Genomic DNA, 21621 nt, shown 5'->3' on the forward strand with positions numbered 1-21621 from the left:
TAAAAGCGTACGTACTTGGTCCTTCAACACCTTAAATACCAAGTATAGAACACAGGTACATGAAAATATGACAATGTCTGAATACTTTTGGAGCTCACTGTACCTCCAATCAACCTCCATTTAAGGTTCCCTCCCTGCTATTTGCTGGTTGTGGATTTTGGAGAATTTGACTGCTGTTTGTAACACACACATCTGGAGATTTACATTCTTCACGTTTCCCCTCTTTCAGTGCACCCTCCCCCTTCCCCACCAAAAAAATATATATATTTGAACTGTACACACAAATAAAATATTTTTTCCATGGACAAAACCTTATATCCTTTATAAAATAAATCTTATTTCAAAGTATACAATAATAAAATGATGAACATCACAGAAAAAAGTAACAGTAAAACTCCCTATATACACATTATACTATTTTGGCAGACGAACATGAAAAAGTTCAGTGTTGTAAACAGCTCTTTTCGCTTTCATTCATTCGTTCGTTCAATGGTTTTCTTTCTTTTTGCAAACCTTCCGCTTACTTCCTTCTTCCTGTTACATTCACAGCCTCTGATTGGTCAGAAACCCACTTGTAAAATTGTGCTTAAAGAAGTCCTTTCACCAATCCCAGAGCCTTTTTTGTCTGCTGGGGTTTTACCCTGGTCCGCTGAGGTTAAGTGCATATCTCTGGAAACTGGCTCACTGCATTGAGATCCTGTGGCCCCTCGTTCAGCCGTCTCTCCCACAGGATTCAAAGAGGAATAGAGGGAGAAAATGGAGGGCTACAGAGTTAATGTGTGGCACCTATGGTGGTTATCTGGAGGTACTGTCTCATCAAGGTTTCCATTTCTAAAACAAGCTGAAAGGATAATTCTGGGGTTTTTGTTGTTGTTGTTGTTTTAAACCTGGGTTTATTTCCATAGTTTCTGCCATCATGCAAATCAGCTATGATATTTTAGTCAATGATTTAATTTTGGAAATTTCAGCCATGGGACCCCTACTGGATTCCTCTTTACATGGCATTTTATGGGGCCATTGAATATTATCCTAAGATTTGTCCTTTAAAGAAAAAAAAAACCTAGTGCCTCAGTTAGACTGTGTACACAATTTCCCATTTTCGATTACTTCTGTCTTTATTGATGGTTACTACTGCCTAGGTTAAGTAAAGGCTGCTCATTCCTGCAAGGTGAACCAGGGAAAAGATCAGCAATGCCATTGATCAGTGGTTACATATATTGGATAATGACTTTCTATTTTATTTACACTTCCAAATACATGGTTTAAGGAACTGGGTTAAATTTGACTAGCTGAAACATTTAATTCCATGCTCCCATAAGACACAGCTGTAAAGCTGAGTCTAGTGGTGGCTCCACAATGATGCCAGTGAATAAAACAATATCTTGACTGATATGCACAATGAGAAAAACCATGAAAATAAGACCCAGATTGTAAAAAAAAAAAAACTGGAAATTATCCTCTCTTTTCAATTTTCCAACTGAAGATGACAAATGTCCGAACATAAACGTGGAATGAGAAGTGGGTCAAGTTGTGATTTTGCCTGGGATACACAAATGTACACAACAGAACATAGAACAAAACAGCAGTACCTGTGGAAAAGCAGTGCTTTGGGTAGGGGGCACTTTGATTGGTAGATTTGGGGACTTTGAACTTTGAGGGCAGAGAGGCATTAGGGCAACACATCACATGGAGGTCAGCACTGAAACAGGAGTGTGAGCCTTCAGTAGTCTTCATCAGTGAGCTCCTCTTCCCCTGTGGCCTTCTCTGGAATGGCCTCCAGGCTGCGTCGGTTCTTCAACTCGGTGGAACCAGAGGAACCCCCTGAAGAACCTCCTTTACACAGGTTACAGGTGAGTGCAGCATAGTGGATCTGCTTGAGGTTCTCCTGGACTTCACTCTTGGCATGCTTGAGCAGATCTGCCTGACCCTGAGGGATGGAGAAGTGCAATAGTGAGCTCTTGCTCAGTTTTTTTTTTTCATAAGGAAGGAAGCAATGAGAGCAGAATAGGAGAAGAAAAGCAGATTTGTCAGTTCAGAAACTTAGGAGACTTAACACTGGCATCTAACCTTAGATGGATGAAATTTTCAGTGTCTGTGTCTCGTCTGTGAATGACTTGGTGCACAATCAACAGAAGCATGCAAGCATTAAAGAATAAGCCGCCAATGTGGTTCTGGGAAATGAATTTTACTCTGCCCCATATTAGCCGAGGAGGGAAAATGCAATGCAGAATGAATTATGCAGCAGTGCCACACACTTGCCCAGCTCAGTTCAATTGCCTGGGGACAAAGTATGAATTATAGCCGAGTTACTCATGAGGTAATCTTAATTAACACAAGCAAATAATATACATCAATACGCAGGACATTCATCAATCATTAGCCTAGCTTTTGTTGGCACTGGAGGTTGAAATTAAAGGCTCAGTGGCTGACTATTTAGGTTAGACTTCTCCAAAGTGATAGCATCAGCCATCAGATAGGAAAACCAGTCTCCATCTTCTGTTTACTGGTTTTCAGCTTTTATTACAGAAAGACTTTATTACAGAAGGTCTGTGGGATGCAGTCTTCATTCATCAGCACCCTGTTTTTGAACAGACTACAGTAGGTAGGATTAGACATACGATTACAGATAATGGAATAAATGAAAAGAAATCGGTTCAATTCCTGTTGCAGCCACTGCTCTCTTTAAGCAAGGCAACCTGTTCCAAAGCAAATGACACTGCGCTATGAGCCATCTAATATACCTGTAATATGCCATTTCCAGTTAAATATGCTCTTAATTCTGATAACAACATCTTGACTGGTTTCATTTATTTTCATAATAGACAAAACAAAAATATCTGATGTTCGATTATTAATGTGAATAACACAGTAGTAATTAAGCTATGTTCAGACACCAGAAAATTTGATTTGTTTTACAAATTTAATTTTCAAGACTGACTGTCCACACTGTTATCTGTAAGTGATCAGACCAGATGTGTGTTCAGGAAGGTGTATGTATTCATTTGCTGGCATATCTCCATGTGTTGATATAGCAATGACTTGGGCGTATGCAAGCTGATTAGCTGGCAACTTTTCCAGAAACTCTGGCTCGAGAAAAGTTACTGGTAAGGCAAGAGGGTCTATTCCCTCTATTTTCACTGTGATTTACACTCGTGGTGCAGAACAGATCTGATGCATGAGACAACATCAGCATCAGAAGAGGACAGTATGTTCTGTGTTGTTCTGTTGTGCTGTCACCATGGGTATCACTGTGCCGTGAGGGATATGGTCATGTTACAGGACTGATGACTGGCAGAGACATGCAGCTGGGAGTTTAATGAATTGTTTTATTTCTGTAGGTTCCTTTGAGTTTTGCCTGCACTAAGGCACCAACCCACAATGAGATCAGACATATCATCTTTGCATTTGACCATGAAAGACTGTTCTCTAGACTCCTCCATGTTAATTTGTTCCATGCTTTGTTTTCGTCATCGCCATGCAACGCACCGTCATGCTCTTGCCCTGTGGCATTGCAAGTCACATGGAGCTGCAGACAGTTGTGATTGATCTGAGCGGTAAACTTAAGATGCATTGACAATGATGTGCTTTAAATTGGGTAGCATCCACATGCAAATGTGGTTAGAAACTGATTTGAAAAGTTCACATTCCATGAGTTGTCTTGCTGTACAGATTCAAACTGGACATTAGAAAATGAGATTTCTGCTGCCAGGCTGAACCAACCCCAGTTGCCGTATCATTATCTTAGCACTAACAGTACTCCAAAATGCTACAAAAAGTTCCAAGCTTAAATTCCTTGTTAAAACCGATCCAGGAAGCTGCTGAGACCAACGTTTACCAAGGAATTGAGTGAAATCTTGAGCTAAGAGGAAAGAGCTCATCCTTAGTTGGCCATGGGTGACATTATGTTTCATCAACACACTCAGGTGCTATGCCTACAGTGATTGGTTGATTGGGACTGGTATGTGTGTCGATGACTAATATATTACAAAACTCTCAGAAGTTTGGATTGGATGAGTTCTCGAAAAACTTTGGAATGGAATCCAAGGCAACCCATACAGTAGATTAACAATGCAATGGCAGGAGGTAAAAATATTGTTGCCATAATAATCAAATAAAGAATTTATTTTAAAAAAAAAAACAAGTTTATCAGTAAGCTGATAGCATAGATGAAACCAAAAATGTTATACTGACTTTAAGAAGTAGACTATATTTTCAGGTAATTATGCAGCCTCTTACACATCTGGCACCTCCTAAAATAACCGAATTGATTATTTAGGATTTAAAATGCAGCTTTTTCCATTAATAATGTATGATGACAATGTCTGACGGGAACAAGCCTGACATATCGCTGTGCAGTCATTAACGGAAACCAAACTGGACTCAAGACCAGCTTTTATTTCTTCCACAACTCATCCCTAAAAGGTAAGAAACAAGTAAGGCAAATTTGGACCCGGGATCACCACCCATTCTAACAGCAGCAGCTGTTAGGCCCCATTTAGACTGCAGGCAAATCCGATTTGTTTCTCAAATGTGATCTTTAGGACTGACTGTCCAGACTGTTATTTGCAAGTGATCAGATCGGATTTGGCTTTGTTCAGACTGCAGCCACATCATCGACCGATCTGCATTGGTTGCCGTGGTAACGACATAGGCCTGGGTATGTTGCACGTGTGTTGTGTGATGTAATATGCTGGTGATCTGTGCAGACAGACAACAACAAAACACCATGGAGATATGTCATCTCACCCTTCAGGCACTGTCAAGTCATGGTGCAGAACTCCTCCATCGCACCAGACAATATCAGTGATGGAGGAGGCTGGTATATACCACAATGTTCCATGCTGCAGTCACGGCAGCCTTCGCTAGGCAGCGTGAGGTGAGGTGCAACCCAAAAAGGGTTGACTGGTGGGAAAATTGACTGTGGCATCCCCCCAAAGAGCTATGAGACAGTTCCCTTCGTCGTCTGTCCAGGGACTACTGTTCCCCACTTTTTAGGTCGTCTTCCTTCTCGTTGCATGTGGATTTGAACTTCCGCGCTCAGAATCTGACATCAACATGTGTTGTGTTGTGTTGTGTTGCGTTGCGAGTGACGTAATGGACAGTTTGAAATCCGATTTGAGTAGCTAGAGTGTCCAGACTGAGACACATCTTTAGAAATCCGATTTGAATCAGATATGAGACCACCTCCAAATGTGGCTCAAATCTGATTTGCAAAGACCAGATTCAAATGTGTTTTTTGCTGTTCAGACTACATAAAAGAAATCAGATTCCAATCTGGATTTGCCAAAAATCCGATTTGGCCTGCCAGTCTAAACAGGGTATTATTGGCAGAAGCCATTTCTAGGACTATTATTATTTGGTCTTAGTGTCACAGGAGTCCCCTTGACTACCCCCAACGTTTCAGATTTAGGAGCTATGTTTAGTGCTAAAATGCCTCATGATTTGCTCTTAGCCAAAAAATTGATGAGTCTGAAAATAAGGACGAACATTATTTTTAGGATTTTCTCCTAAATTGACCAGTTAGGAGCTACTTTTAGCCTTACGATGTTTCATGACTATGGCCCCTGGTATACAGCAGACCCCCTCACCTTGAGGATGGTGATGTTCCAGGTGAAACTCTCCACAGCCTTGTGCAGCTTCCTCCCCTTCAGGCCCTCCTTCAAGCCCAAGTCATGGAGGTTCTCATGGAATTCCATTGCTGAGGAGGGACAGAAACCACAACCAGAGGTTAATTTAGTTTTGTGGATTATACTAAGGCAGTCTGTCAAACACAAGAGCATGTGTACGGCTCTGGCAGTGAACTCTCTCTCTGTTTGTGTTGTGAAACTGGCTTCTACCTGTCAAGCCATACATAGCAACACTGGATATGTCAGAAGCATATATCTTAATACAAATTCCATTTATACTATATATTACCATTACATATTGCAAATTTCATCACTGAAGATATTCAGGGAGTTCTGAGAAAACACATCTTATTTTTCACTTTTTTATGGAAGGCAGACAGAGGTAAGAAAACCGTTTTTGCCTTTGTTTATAAAAACAACAATAAAAAGCTAACTAAACATGTTCCAGCAAGTGAAAGTAACACAGTAATACAGTGAGGATGTGTCCATAAATTAATTTTTTTAAAAACAATAAATTTACTATTCCAGCAGAGTTACTTCACATTTATACATGTAAAGCTGTTTGTCCTAGATTCAGATGTTAGGAAGCAGAGGACAAAGTGAAGTGGCACATCCCTGATAGATTTGCAAGAGGAAGTACAAGGGGAGACGTTAAAAGTCAAGATGTGGAGAAAAAACCCCATCAAAGAAAGAAAGAGGAGATGAGCGGAAACTACAACCAGTTAATAATGGGGTGGGGGGGGGTCAGATGACAGGATGAGAGGGGAACGAAAGAACCCTGCAGAAGCAAAGAGAGATGGAGAGAGAGAGAGAGAGAGAGTGTGAGTGAGAGAGACTGGAGCAGTGTGGGCAGACAGACATGACGTTCTCTCACAGTGGATTAGCATCAAGGCACCAAACAGAGAAGGGATTTGTGTCCTGAGAAGGACTGCTGCCTCCTCTCCTCTCCCTCAGCCCACTCCTATTTCACCTTCCTCATTGAGTCCATGTTCAGGACATGTCTGATGTCGAGTCAAGACTCCAGAGTCTGCTCAGGTTCCTATCGTACATACAGTTAAAACATACTCAGGCACCCAGAGCTTAAACTGAGCACAGGTTTGTTATGCTTGCGGTAACCATATCAGCTGATAGTGGTCCCAGCCCCTGTTGGTGTTGTTGCCATGGTAACACACATGCATGTGAAGAGACCCTAGGCATGAGAGAGAGAGAGAGAGAGAGAGAGAGAGAGAGAGAGAGAGAGAGAGAGAGAGAGAGAGAGAGAGAGAGAGAGAGAGAGAGAGAGAGGCTATGTGTGGATCTGTGCTGATGTCTGAGCCTGAGGACAGCCATCTGATACCAGTCCATAGAGCAAAGCCTGCCAGTAACCTTCATCCGTTTGGAAGGACAGGAGCAGTATACGAGCTGCCTGAGCAATGGAGCTGACAGATTATGTGTCAGCAGTACAGGCATGTGCATCTCTGTGTTCCCTTGCTTTGATGGATGTGATGTGCAAGATGAGGGGTGAGGGGGAAAAAAATCCAAATTCTTCAATATCTTAATAATTTCTCTTTTCAGCTCTGGGTAGTTGTACTGTAACCAGGGAATGCTGCTGTGCACGTGAAGCATGACTTTGCAGGACAGGGTGCACAACATTCGCTCTCTCAGACACACACACACACACACACACACAGTGAACTCACAGTGGAGGTTGCCTAGCAACATTTAATAGAGGCCGACGGGTGGACAGGAAAGCATTCGAAGCAAGGCATTTTAGATTCCGTTTTCTGTGAGCTAATGCTGCCAGACAGCAACTGTACAGTACAGACATATGCTGTGGCCTCTGACTGTATGCAACACACCCAAAAAAAAGCAGGTAAGTGGAATATGACTTCTCATTTTGCATCAAAGACTCAAGATCGTTAACCTAATTTGTTTCAATAACCAAGACTCAGCTAAAAATGGTTTATACCGTGTACTTTTATAAATCACATATGCAAGATATGGTCCACGAACGGGGCAACATCAGTACATATGTTGGGGCACATCGATATAAACGACTCACCAGGAAGAAAAGGGGCTGGCTAATGGATTGCATGAATACATGGCCATAATCCCTGGATGAAAGAAGTGACAAAAAATAAATCTGCTAAGGTCTTGTTGAAATGTTTAATTCTAGATATTACACTGCAGAAAATTCTTGCACACAAATATTTGGCAGCCAGTCACATGTTCAGCAAGATGTCAGTCAAACTGTTCCACACATCTTGTTGGACTGCCAGCCATCCATCTGTCCTGAATCCTATCTGGAATCTGAATGGGTTCGTGTTTACTCCCCCTCGGCTTTTTCAGTGGACAGCATGCCCTTCCACAGCTTGTTTGATGGTTTATTCACAACTTCACTGGCTGATGGTGCTGGAATCTGGAATGTTCTGCCCGCTGCCAAAGAGGAATAGAATTTGTATTGACCCACTTTTCTCACCCAACGGATGTGCGGGCTGACACACACACACACGTGCACGTGCACGGATGAAATGATGACAGTTGGAGTGGAGAAATAAATCAATGTTCAGCTTTATGGATTCGCCATCTGTTACGTCCTAGTTTGTTATGGCTGACTCTCGACGTTAGTCTATCTGACTCAAGGTAATTACAGAAATAGGCTTGGCCAAAGCTTGTTGAAATTGGCCCTTTATTTGATATTTCACTCTCACCTCAGAGGGACCAAAGGTGATATACTGTAAAAACCACAAGAACATCAGATCCTGATGTTCCAAAATGAGTTGTAGAAGCCGCTACAGTAACTTTTTCTAAAACCACAGATTACTTGAGTCTATTCCATCAGACGTTCAATGTTACTGCAATATCAGAGACATGGTTAAGTGATGATTAAGATGTGGATGCTGAGCTGAAGCGACATGAGATGTTTCTGGTTAACAGATCTAACAAGGGAGGAGGAGTGGCCTTGTATGTCGATACAGCTCTCAAATGTAAGACTAAGGAGAATATGACAACTACTAGAGACTATGTGATAGTATGCTTAACTATTGAAATTGAGATGGAAAAATCCAGAAACATACTTATAAGCTGTGTATATAGAACATCAGGAACATGCATGGACCAATTCGAGGATATACACTACCGTTCAAAAGTTTGGGATCACCCAAACAATTTTGTGTTTTCCATGAAAAGTCACACTTATTCACCACCATATGTTGTGAAATGAATAGAAAATAGAGTCAAGACATTGACAAGGTTAGAAATAATGATTTGTATTTGAAATAAGATTTTTTTTACATCAAACTTTGCTTTCGTCAAATAATCCTCCATTTGCAGCAATTACAGCATTGCAGACCTTTGGCATTCTAGCTGTTAATTTGTTGAGGTAATCTGGAGAAATTGCACCCCACGCTTCCAGAAGTAGCTCCCACAAGTTGGATTGGTTGGATGGGCACTTCTTTGAGCAGATTGAGTTTCTGGAGCATCACATTTGTGGGGTCAATTAAACGCTCAAAATGGCCAGAAAAAGAGAACTTTCATCTGAAACTCGACAGTCTATTCTTGTTCTTAGAAATGAAGGCTATTCCATGCGAGAAATTGCTAAGAAATTGAAGATTTCCTACACCGGTGTGTACTACTCCCTTCAGAGGACAGCACAAACAGGCTCTAACCAGAGTAGAAAAAGAAGTGGGAGGCCGCGTTGCACAACTGAGCAAGAAGATAAGTACATTAGAGTCTCTAGTTTGAGAAACAGACGCCTCACAGGTCCCCAACTGGCATCTTCATTAAATAGTACCTGTTAGAGCCTGTTTGTGCTGTCCTCTGAAGGGAGTAGTACACACCGGTGTAGGACATCTTCAATTTCTTAGCAATTTCTCGCATGGAATAGCCTTCATTTCTAAGAACAAGAATAGACTGTCGAGTTTCAGATGAAAGTTCTCTTTTTCTGGCCATTTTGAGCGTTTAATTGACCCCACAAATGTGATGCTCCAGAAACTCAATCTGCTCAAAGAAGTGCCCATCCAACCAATCCAACTTGTGGGAGCTGCTTCTGGAAGCGTGGGGTGCAATTTCTCCAGATTACCTCAACAAATTAACAGCTAGAATGCCAAAGGTCTGCAATGCTGTAATTGCTGCAAATGGAGGATTCTTTAACGAAAGCAAAGTTTGATGTAAAAAAAATCTTATTTCAAATAAAAATCATTATTCCTAACCTTGTCAATGTCTTGACTCTATTTTCTATTCATTTCACAACATATGGTGGTGAATAAGTGTGACTTTTCATGGAAAACACGAAATTGTTTGGGTGATCCCAAACTTTTGAACGGTAGTGTAATTGATAGCAGAACTACATGGTAAATTAAATAACAAGGTGGTTTTTGTATGTGGTGACTTTCATATTGATCTGTTAAAATTAAATGAACATACAAAGACTACAGGTTTCATCAACACTATGTACACCATCACTGGCTTACTGCTCTGAATTGATATCTAGAAATAACCACCATCCTAAAGTTCTCTTTAGGGTAATTGAGTCTATTGTTAATGGTCCCTCCACTTCTTTTTATGAATCTGATGTTGAGCTGTCTAAAAAAAATCTGTTGCCCATTTTGTAAATAGGGTGGAGAATATCAGGTCCCAAATCCAGCCTGACCCTTGCATCCTTTCCATTCCCCATGTTAATTCTGCCTCTTTTACCCAATTTCAACCCATTACAATTTCAGTGTTAGAGAGTACAGCCTCCCATGAACTCCTCCTGCTGCATCTTAGACATCATCCCACTAAGCTTCTCAAGGAGGTATTTTCAACTGTTAGCTCTGTTATTCTGCTATTTTTTAATAATTATCTGGCCTCTGGCTCTTTTTCAGACAGTTTTAAGCATGCCATTGTTCACCCATTGCTAAAGAAACCTAATTTGGATCCCCTGTCCATAAGTAACTACAGACTAATCTCCAAATTGTCTTTTTGGTCTAAGGTTCTGGTTCTCAACTAATATCTATTATGAATATTGTTTTTATCAATTTCCAGTATTACAGCACTTCATAGTACCAAGGCAGCTCTTGTTAAGGTTACGAATGACCTATTGCTGACTACAGAAAGAGATGACTGCTCGAGTTTAGCTCTTTTAAACTTAAGTGCTGCCTTTGACACAGTCTATCACAGTGTGCATTTTAACTTCTGGAGCAATATTGAATTGCTGGTTCGTCTAGAATAGAGTAAGTATCATCTTTCTTGCTTAACAAGTTGCTATTAGTCTTATTCCAGCTGTTTGAGTATTAGTCATTTTCTCTATACATCTGCTGCTGGTTCCTAGTGGGATCTTTTTCTAGCTGTAGTTGTCTTATTCTATTTACTTTCTTTCTTATTTACTTATTCTAGCTGTAGCTGTTTTTCACCTAGTGTGCCCTTAAATATTTCTTGTTGCCTAGCTGTTTTGACTTAGTTATCCTTTTAGCTTATAAACATATTCCTTGGTAACTTGCTGTTTGCAGTTTTAATAGTATTGTGTGAGGTTTGATAGAGTTTTACATAAGTGTCCAGTTTCTGGGCAATAAGCCTATTTTCAGTGTACCTCTTCAGCCAATTGGGTATTACATGGCCAGGGTGTGGCCTGCACTCATGGCAGACAATTAGCAATCAGTGTTCTTTAAATCACTGCTGCTACTTGGAAGCATTATCTTCCAAGCGTCAGGCAAACAAGCCTAGGTTGAACGAAGGCTAGAGTGAACAAAGGCAAGCGCGACTTTTTCAAGCCAAGACTTTGTCAAGCATGGACTGCTCTTTTTAGATCCGGTTAGTCATCTGTATTTTGTGTACCTAGTATAGACTATGTCTTTTCTTCGCATTCCTGTCCTTTCCTCTTCCCAGGGCTGGCATAGACGTTAGGTCACTCCTAGGCGCTGTGACCCTACCAATCTCATCAATCCCACTCTCTCCACTCACGTTGAGCAAGTGGTGATGGGAGGGCTCTGGAATTGCCAGTCTGCGGTGCCGAAAGCTGAGTTTCTCTCAGGCTATGCATCCTTGCTCTCCCTCAACTTTCTTGTTCTAACCGAGACCTGGATCATGCCAGAAAACACTACCACACCCGCAGCTCTGTCTGATGTGTACTCTTTTTCTCACACTCCCAGAGCTGGGAGGCGGGGTGGTGGTACCGGCCTGCTAATCTCCCTGAAATGGAAATACTCTCTTGTTTCCATTTCACAATTTTCTACACCCTCTTTTGAATTTCATGCTGTTACTGTCTCTTATCCAGTCAAACTCACCATCGTGGTTGTGCACCACCCACCAGGCCCCCTTGGTGAGTTTCTGGAGGAGCTTGACACACTTGTCTCGCACTTCCCTGTTGATGACTCTGCACTTATCCTTCTCAGTGACTTCAACATCCACACTAACAAGCTAGATCCTCTTCTCTCTTTCCTCTCCTCCTTTGACCTTCACCTCTCACCCTCTCCTCCTACCCACAAGGCTGGCAACCAGCTGGACCTTATCTTACTAGACACTGTCCTATTTCCAATCTCTCTGTTACTACCCTCCAGCTCTCTGACTACTATTTCATGTCCTACTCTCTCTCCCTCTCTTCACCCCCCTCAGCCCCTTCCCCTATCCACATGGTTTCCACCCGTAGACACCTCCACTCTCTCCATCACTGATCTTTCTTCCTCCGTTACCTCTATCCTCCCTACACCTGAATATTTCTCTCTCCTACCCCCTGACATTGCTACTGATCTTCTTCTCTCTACCCTCTCCTCTTCTCTGGACAATCTCTGTCCCCTCACCTCCAGACCTGCACGCCCAACTCCACCTGCCCCTTGGCTGACCAACTCAGTACGTACTGTGACAGACGGAGCCTGAGAGTGGCAGAGCGCAAATTGAGAAAAGGCAAACTCCCAGAGGACCTTCTCAACTTCCAATCTCTTCTTTCCACTTTCTCCTCCTCCCTTTCTGCTGCTAAGGCTTCCTTCTATCGCTCTAAAATCCTATCCTCTGCCTCTAATCCTAAGAAACTCTTCGAAACCTTCTCTACATTTCTTCAACCCCCACTCCTCCTCCCTTCTCCCTGATGACTTCGCTAACTTCTTTGACAAGAAGGTAAACAACATCAAAGCCTCCTTTTCTCACCACCCAGTTAGTGCTGCTTGCACTATCCCACCCTCTGCACCCTCCCTCACCTCTCCACGTCCCACCTTATCCCACCTCGCTCCCCTCTCCCCTGACGAGGTTCTAAACCTCATCACATCCAGTCGCCCCACCACATGCTCCCTTGACCCAATCCCCCCCCCCACTTCTTCAGTCTATAGCACCTGAACTCCTGCCCTATCTAACCCACCTCATCAACACCTCCCTCCAGGCAGGATGCTTTCCATCTGCCTTCAAGACTGCTAGAGTCCCCCCCCTTCTCAAGAAACCATCACTTAACCCCTCTGACGTCAAAAACTACAGACCAGTTTCTCTTCTACCCTTTCTATCTAAAACTTTCGAATGTGCTGTCTTTAACCAACTTTCTTTGTACCTCCACCAGAACAACCTTCTGGACCCCAACCAGTCTGGGTTCAGGGTGGGTCACTCGACAGAGACGGCCCTCCTTGCAGTGAATTGCTGCACTCTGCGAGAGCAAACTCTCTCTCCTCTGTCCTGATACTCCTGGACCTGTCAGCTAAGTTCGACACAGTGAACCACCAGATCCTCCTCTCTACCCTTGAGGGGCTGGGTGCCACAGGCTCTGCGCTCTCAATGTTTGCAACCTACCTGACGGGTCACTCCTACCAGGTGACATGGAGGGGATCTGTGTCGGAGCCTCGCAGACTGACTACAGGCGTTCCACAGGGTTCGGTTCTGGGGCCTCTCCTTTTCTCCCTGTACACGACAACCCTGGGTTCTGTTATTCGCTCGCATGACTTCTCTTACCATTGTTATGCCGATGACACCCAGCTGATCTTGTCCTTTCCTCCCTCTGACACACAAGTAGAGACACACATTGCTGCGTGCTTGACTGACATCTCGGAGTGGATGGCGACACACCACCTGAAGCTCAATTTGGACAAGACAGAGCTTATGTTCCTCCCGGGAAAAGGTTGCCCGCACCGAGACCTGGCCATGACCATTGACAACACCGTGGTGACGCCAACTCGGACTATGAGGAATCTGGGTGTGATCCTGGACGACCAACTGTCGTTTGCTGCAAACGTTGCATCGGTTGCTCACTCCTGCAGATTTCTCCTCTATAACATCAGGAGGATTCGCACATTCCTCACCGACGAGACAGCACAGGTGCTCATCCAGGATCTGGTCATCTCCTGGCTGGACTACGGCAACTCCCTCCTTGCTGGCGCCCTGGCATTGGCCATCAGACCTCTGGAGCTTGTTCAGAAAGTTGCAGCTTGTCTGGTGTTCAACCGCCCTAAGTTCTCCCACACAACTCTCCTTCTCATGTCCCTACACTGGCTCCCAGTAGCTGCTCGCATCCAGTTTAAGACTCTGGTGCTAGCCTACAGGGCAGTGAAAGGAACAGCTCCTTCCTATCTCTAGGCCATAGTCAAGCCCCCCCCCCCCCCCCCGCCCGACCACTTTGCTCTGCTGCCTCGGGACGCCTGGTTGCCCCGTTGCTCAGAGGCCCTTGCTGCCGATCGACCCGGTCATGGCTCTTTTCTGTCCTGGCCCCACAGTGGTGGAATGAACTCCCCACTAATGTCAGGAAAGCGGAGTCACGGCCATCTTTCGGCGCAGGTTGAAAACTCACCTCTTTAAGAACTACCACCCTGTTACTTGTTCTTAGCACTTATTGTATTCACTCATTTAAAAAAAAAAACTCTTTCTTGCACTTTTACTTTAGCACTGGTTTTGCTCTTAGATAGATGCTTGTTTAGATGCACTTATGACCTCTGATGACTAGTAGTTCTCCTGATTTCCTACGTTAAATGCCCTTATTCTAAGTCACTTTGGATAAAAGCATCAGCTAAATGACTGTAATGTAATGTAATATCCTCTTACATCGCTTGGAGACTTGTGTAGGCATCAAGGGCTCAGCTTTTAGTTTATTACGCTCATACCTCTCCAACAGAACTTTTTCTGTCATTCTGGGCCAGTCTACTTGCTCAATGGCTCAGTTGAGTTGTGGTGTCCCTCAAGGCTCAGTGCTTGGCCCCCACCTTTTTTCTATATACATGCTGCCTCTTTTAAAAAAAACATGATCCCTCTTTCTTTTTTCTTCTCCCTTTTTCTCCCCATGTGTTTTTTTTTTGGCCAATTACCTCACTCTTCTGAGCCATCCCAGTTGCTACTCCAACCCCTCTGCCAAGCTGGGGAGGGCTGCAGACTACCACATGCCTCCTCCCATACATGTGGAGTCGCCAGCCACTTTTCACCTGATAGTGAGGAGTTTCACCAGGAGGATGTAGCACGTGAGAGGATCACGCCATTCCCCCCAGTTCCCCCTCCCCCTGAACAGGTGCCCCGACTGACCAGAGGAGGCGCTAGTGTAGCAACCAGGACACATACCCACATCCGGCTTCCCACCCACAGACACCGCCAACTGTGTCTGTAGGGATGCCCAACCACCATTATACCATTTTCAGAGGGAAAAAATGACTAATGAAATAACTGTCTCTTTCCAGAATGATGACACAGGGTTTGGAAGGGAGTGCATCATCAAGGGACAATAAGCATAGTACTGAGACTGCATTATTAAGAGTGTCCAATAACATTCTGGCATGCTGATAAAGGTGAATACTATCTTCTTATTCTCCTAGATTTAACTGCTGCCTTTGATACTATTGATCATGCCATCTTACTTGATAGGTTGGAGAGCTGGGTTGGCATTTCTGGTACAGCATTGAATTGGTTTTGCTCTAATCTGACTAATAGATATTTTAATGTTTGCATTAACAAGCTTGTATCCTCGTCAGCTCCCCTACTGTGCGGAGTCCCTCAGGGACTTGGGCCAATTCTCTCCTCTTTATACATGCTTCCTCTGGGTCATTTGTTGAGTCACTTTCAAGACATATCATACCACTGTTGTGCCGATGATACTCAGATCTATTTCTCTGCTAAACCCAATAACCTGAATCAACTGTCCTCTCTCCATGATTGCTTAGCTGCCATCACAGACTGGATGTGCCTTAATTTCCTCCATCTAAACCCCAATAAAACTGAAGTTCTCTTGGTCCTGAGAACTTTGCCACTGCAATTGATCAGTTTATTGGTCCACTTAATTCAAACATCAAACCTACTGCTAAAAATCTTGGTATCATCTTTGACCAGAATATGTCTTTTGATCACCATGTTACTAAGCTTGTCCAATCCTGTTTTCTTCAGCTGAGAAATATTGCAAAAATCAGAAATATTTTGTCTTTTAAGGATATCAAAATATTAATTCATGCTTTCATTTTCTCCCATCTACATTACTGTAACTCCCTCTACTCTGGCCTCAACCAAGCTACTTTAATCATCTACAGATGACTCAAAATGCAGCTGCTAGACTACTAACTAGATAAGCCATAGGTCTCATATTGCCCCTCCATTGGCTTCCTGTAAAATTCAGAATAATCTATAAGATCTTATTGATTACATTTAAAGCACTGCTTGATCTTGCCCTCAGTGACATTTCTGATCTTCTCAATCCCCTTCCCAACCACTCAAATCCTCAAACATCGGTCTTTTATCCATCCCCCACTCCAACTGCAAAACAAAAGGTGACCGCGCCTTTGCAGTTTTAGCCCCAAGCCTCTGGAATAATCTTCCCCAATCCATTAGATTTGCTCAATATTTGGAGTGTTTTAAGCGGCTTCTAAAAACCCATCTTTTCAGGCAAGCCTTTTTATAGATCCCCACCCCTGCCTTCCGTTTTTGTTCATTTTTAGCTTAGTCTGTTACTCCCTATGCCATGTTTTATAGTCATTCAATTTATTTTATGTATTTATTCATATTTTCTGTACTGAGTGTAAACTACTTTGTAACTGTGTGTTTTGAAAAGTGCTATATAAATAAAATTTTACTTACTTGCTATGCCTCTACCTCCACGTGGACCCAGCACAACTATTGAGGGAGTATGTGGTAAATCAACTGATGTATTGTTGAGAGCAGAAATTGGGTTGAATTCAGTGTAGCATTGTGCAAAGTTAATTCTGTTATAACCGAAAATTATAACTGAAAAAACAAGGGCTAGGACAAATATACAAAATAGATGTATAACTGTTAAAGGGGTTAATTTACGGAATAACTGAAAGGAAATTAAAAATGTGTAGTACACTTCATGATTTAAAAAAATGCTCAAAAATAACATAATAAACAAATATAAAACTTAAGTATGAACATAATGGTGAAGTGTTTTATTTTGTATCTTGGGACTGTTGTTTTGTATTGTTTGGTTTTTCATATGAGGCAAAAAGGGTAGGCATAATAAATTAAAGTTTCAGCCTACACCTTATCAGTCAATAATATTTCTTTCTTTGTTTGACATAATTTGTTATGATTTATCAATGTATATAGGCATTCTTTTGTAACACTGTTAAAATGGGGGCCAAATAAATCAAATCAAATCAGAATCCTGTGTATTGGTACACGGTCAATAAATCCAGGCCTTCATAGACCCAGGGTTGACAAATGGATTGTATTGATAGGGCTATGGAAATATAAAATCCCTGCAATGTTTGTGTTTAAAGACTGTATTATATATATTTTTAAAGCTAAAACATGGTCAAAATAAAGTAATATTATTTAGTTTAACCTTTAGACCACAAATATGATAATTATGAGAAATATGATATGAGGATATGAGTTGTAAAGCCACTGTAAGATATGTGGGAAGCCAACGCTGCTCACCTGTATATACACAGTATAATGGTACTAGATATGCAATATGCATTCATAGGTTAACTAATAAATCTGTTCACATTAAAAATTGCTAGGAATCTTAACAAATCAAAGTCTTAATTCAAATGAGGAAGACACTAAGACTCTTTAATTTCTTTTAGGATTTTTATCCATGTCTTTTTTCTGCTGCTGTGATGAGCCAGTCATCTCAAAGGGATCGTTATAATTTCATCCTATTTTCTTATTTCTGCTGAGATTTGGTGATGGTTGTCCAACAGATCCATTGATGCTTAGTATTCATGTGTTGACAGTACTGAATGCATGTATGTAAGTCATAGGAGTACAACTATTCCCATCAACAAATGATGTTGAACTGAATGTGACAACGCACACTGAGCAGGAATGCAGACTGAAAACTACAATGAAAAAGGGGCATTGAAAGTTATTCTACAACAAAATGACAATGTTGTCAAGTTGTAGAGATAAAGCATTCATAATGACTGCTGAATGTAAAGTGTAAATGTATGGTTTGCCAGTCACTCTTCCAAGTTTTTGCACATTGTCTAGCCATGCCCTTCACCAAATGTAGCTGTGAGTAGGATAGACCCAATCTGTGCTTCTGATGTCTCTTTCAAAGCAACTGGGTTAATATGTGTACGTCTTCATTCAAAAGCCGCTGGTGGGTGACTGTTCAGGATCTGAGGTGTGTGAACTGAATAGTAAACAAGATTACAAAGCCTTTGATTTGCTGTAGTACTCTGGTTAAAAGGCACGCTCCCTCCCACCCTTTTGATGTATCAAGACAATAGACAATGAATATTTCATGAGTCATCTATCTGGAATCCAATAAAGCTGAGCTCAAGTAATGACAGACAGTCTTTTTTTTACCCTTCCACCATCACTCAGAGCAGCTAGCTGATAAATTAGCCATCTATGCTACTTACAATGAATTCAACAGCAAAAAGTACTGCATTACATCATAGCATGTTTTTTTTTCTTCCCAAGGCTGTTTTTATTCACAGGTCTGCTGGTTGGTCTGTGATGTGGCTGAAGAGTAAAAAAACAGATGTACAGATATCCTAGTAATACAGAACAAACAACAGCGAATATATCATCCTTACTTCCTACATCCTATTTCTGTATGTTTGTGTGTGTGTGAGACAGAGAGAGAGAGAGAGAGAGAGAGAGAGAGAGAGAGAGAGAGAGATATTCTGGGATTCTATTGACGAGCTCTCAATCAGGCTCCAGAGATGCTGGGCTCCCCCCTCCCCTCCAAAGCAAAATGGGATGGATTAAGTTTGCCTCTGGCCTCATTAAACCACAACATTATGAAGGGCCAAAGGTCATTCTCATCTCAGTAATGTATAAATAGACATTAAATACACTTTTTGCAAATATAAACTAAGCTGGACTGGAGACTTTGTTTGAAATACAACTAGAACACACAGCACATGAAAATCTACTGAATAACATGGAGTGATGTGGGGAATTAAAATTTAAACCTAAAAAAATACTTACAAGTACAAATGCCAAGTTCATTAAAAATGTACTACTGAAGTTTTGATTCAGCTAATAGACATTTAACTGAACAAACATGCTTTAACCCGTTATGTAAATTCTTCTCTTTTATTTGTTACAAGTGGGGACTGATGCTCATTTATACGTTGGTGTGTGTAGGGGGTACTTTTTGGTGTGCAATGCATTGTGGAGGAGCACAAAGTAAAGACTGACTGCTGTCGGTTAGCTTTAATGTTCTCTCCCTCCTGCCCTTCATGTTTAACTCCACCCACCTTTCCACCCAAACCTCAATACAACCCGTTACATCCCTGCACAACTGCTGATGTTGAAGCAAACCAAACATCCCTGTCTGAATCACACTTCATCACAGTCAAGCACAGCCATTAATTCAATTGTTGTTCTGACACTCATCCTCGCGTTGGCTCTCTTGGATAGGGAATTTTTGGATATATGTTTGGATGTAGTTTTTTGTAGTTTTTTTTTTTTTTTGTAGTTTGGATATATGTGTTCTTGTAGTTTGGATATGTGTTTTTGTCTTTGTGTTGTACTGCTGTGGGCTGAGGGGAAACAATATTTCATTTCATTTCATGTGTGCAGGTGCATGGAATGAAATGACAAATAAATGTTCCTGATTACTAAATGCCAATAACACTACTACTTCTACTACTACTTTCGGCTGCTCCCGTTAGGGGTCATCACAGCAGATCATCCGTTTCCATCTCTTCCTGTCTTCTGCATGTTCCTCTGTCACACCAGCCACCTGTATGTCTTCCGTCACCACATCCATAAACCCCCTATTTGGTCTTCGTCTTTACCTCTTCCCTGGCAGCTCCATATTCAGCATCCTTCTCCCAATATACCCAGCATCTCTCCTCCACACATGTCCAAACCATCTCAATCTTGCCTCTCTTGCTTTGTCTCCAAACCGTCCAACTTGAGCTGTCCCTCTAATATAATCATTCCTAATCCTGTCCTTTTCATCACTCCCAATGAAAATCTTATCATCTTCAACACTGTCACCTCCAGCTCCACCTCCTGTCTTTTCATCAGTGCCACTGTAATAATTTATTACCCAAAATGTCCAATATCACCGATGGTCAATCACAATGCTGAGCTACTTCAACTTGTAGGAATGACCAGCCCATACTTACTGCACATCGCAGTAACCATCAATAAACTGCATGGCAAGTGATATTGATAAGTCATAGATAATGGGAAATCATGTATATAATCAAACTGCGGTATTACTGATTTATTAATTTTTCGTTGAAAGGAATGGTTAAAGGATCATATTCAGTTGCCACATGAGGTGCTGTTGTAAAGCTGAGTCCAAATGTGGTCCTGTGTCCAAAGTCTCCCAAATAAAGCCAGTGAGTAAAATTATATCATTACCAATATGCACGATGGCAAAAACTACAAAAGTAAAACCCAGGTTGTAGGATATTCATGACTGCTGCGTTTTAGTAGTCATCAACTACCCCCAAAAGGCAGTCGAGTGGTCAATTAATCACTGGAGACATTTTTTTCACCCAATAGCAACTATCAATTCTTGTCAAAAAGGTCTCAAATACAACTGGTAAAGGGATAACTAATGTAGGTGGGACCAACCTGGGGGTAGATGAAACAGCAGAGCCCTGTATTGGCTCTGAGAGGCTGTTTACAATTGAGACAAGATCTGATTGGACTAAACCCGCAACAAGCCTGTCTGAGCTGGACTGCAATAACAACGTGACTGCCTTCTTGCAGGAGTTTCACTTTAACTACTGACCATGTTCTGGTGACTTTCAATAGAGTGCGTCCCTGGCTGTCGTGGTGACAGCAGCTGTTGAAAAGACTAAAAGCCTTAAATTATCTTAAATTGAATGTTCAATACAGTATATATTCGTCTACTCCTTTTAGTCCCACATTATGTAAATTAAACAGTGTCACCCACAAAGAAGCAGTCCAATTTCTTTAAGTTAATTTTAATGTTGAGGAAAAACAGATTAGCAGAGCAGCTCGTGTCTAATGAGGAATCTGACATTATAACGTTACAAGTTAAATGACTGAATATGGGTCACTTTTTGATTGAGGATAACGGTATAAAATACAGCTACACTGCCAGCTGCGGTTTGTTTCCCAAATAAGAAACGTTATGAGATGTGAATGAGTCTTCCTGAGCACAATTTAACTTGCGTAAATAGTTAGGGTAGATAATAAACACAGAAGAGTGTGTTTTTAAAATTGATTAAAGTAAAATTAGAAGCTTTTAGGAGGACACTACGTGTTCTGTTCGTGTTGTCAACAGCTGCCAACACTAAAGTCACAATTACTCATTAAACCAAAACACAGGGATAGCAGGATTCTTTTCTTCGCTAAATACCTTGAATTTGTTTATTTAACATGGCGTGACGTTGAAAATGATTGTTCCAACAAATCTATGTTGGAGCCACAGCGCCCCAAGCTGCATAACTGTTGCAGACGCATTGCCACTGCTTTATTACTGCCCATTGCTAAAACCACAGACGCACAATAAGGCTACAACTATGCAGTGTCGACTGGTGGCTTTGACAGTTGACTAGTCGAATATTCTATGAAATCCCTACCGGGTTGTAAAAATACAGCACTTTCCTTTGAGACACAAACTAGCTACAGCAACTCTCACCATTAAAAAACAATCCTTCGGGAAATGTTCAATATTTGCCAGAAA

The 21621-nt window shown here is 41.8% G+C and overlaps 1 protein-coding gene across 1 annotated transcript in view; it reads right to left on the bottom strand.

Annotated features, from left to right (window-relative positions):
- Window positions 1-280: 280 nt before the first annotated feature.
- Window positions 281-21621, bottom strand: part of LOC130117600 (inactive phospholipase C-like protein 2) — an 89579-nt gene continuing 68238 nt past the window's right edge. Inside the window, exons 6-7 of the mRNA XM_056285715.1 lie at window positions 5589-5698; window positions 281-1927 (exon numbers count right to left, since the gene is read on the bottom strand). Coding sequence (XP_056141690.1) covers window positions 1721-1927; window positions 5589-5698 — 317 coding nt within the window. The 3' untranslated portion in view covers window positions 281-1720. The remainder of the gene's footprint in view (window positions 1928-5588; window positions 5699-21621) is intronic.

Source organism: Lampris incognitus, chromosome 9 (assembly GCF_029633865.1).
Source record: "Lampris incognitus isolate fLamInc1 chromosome 9, fLamInc1.hap2, whole genome shotgun sequence".
Lineage (NCBI taxonomy): Eukaryota > Metazoa > Chordata > Actinopteri > Lampriformes > Lampridae > Lampris > Lampris incognitus.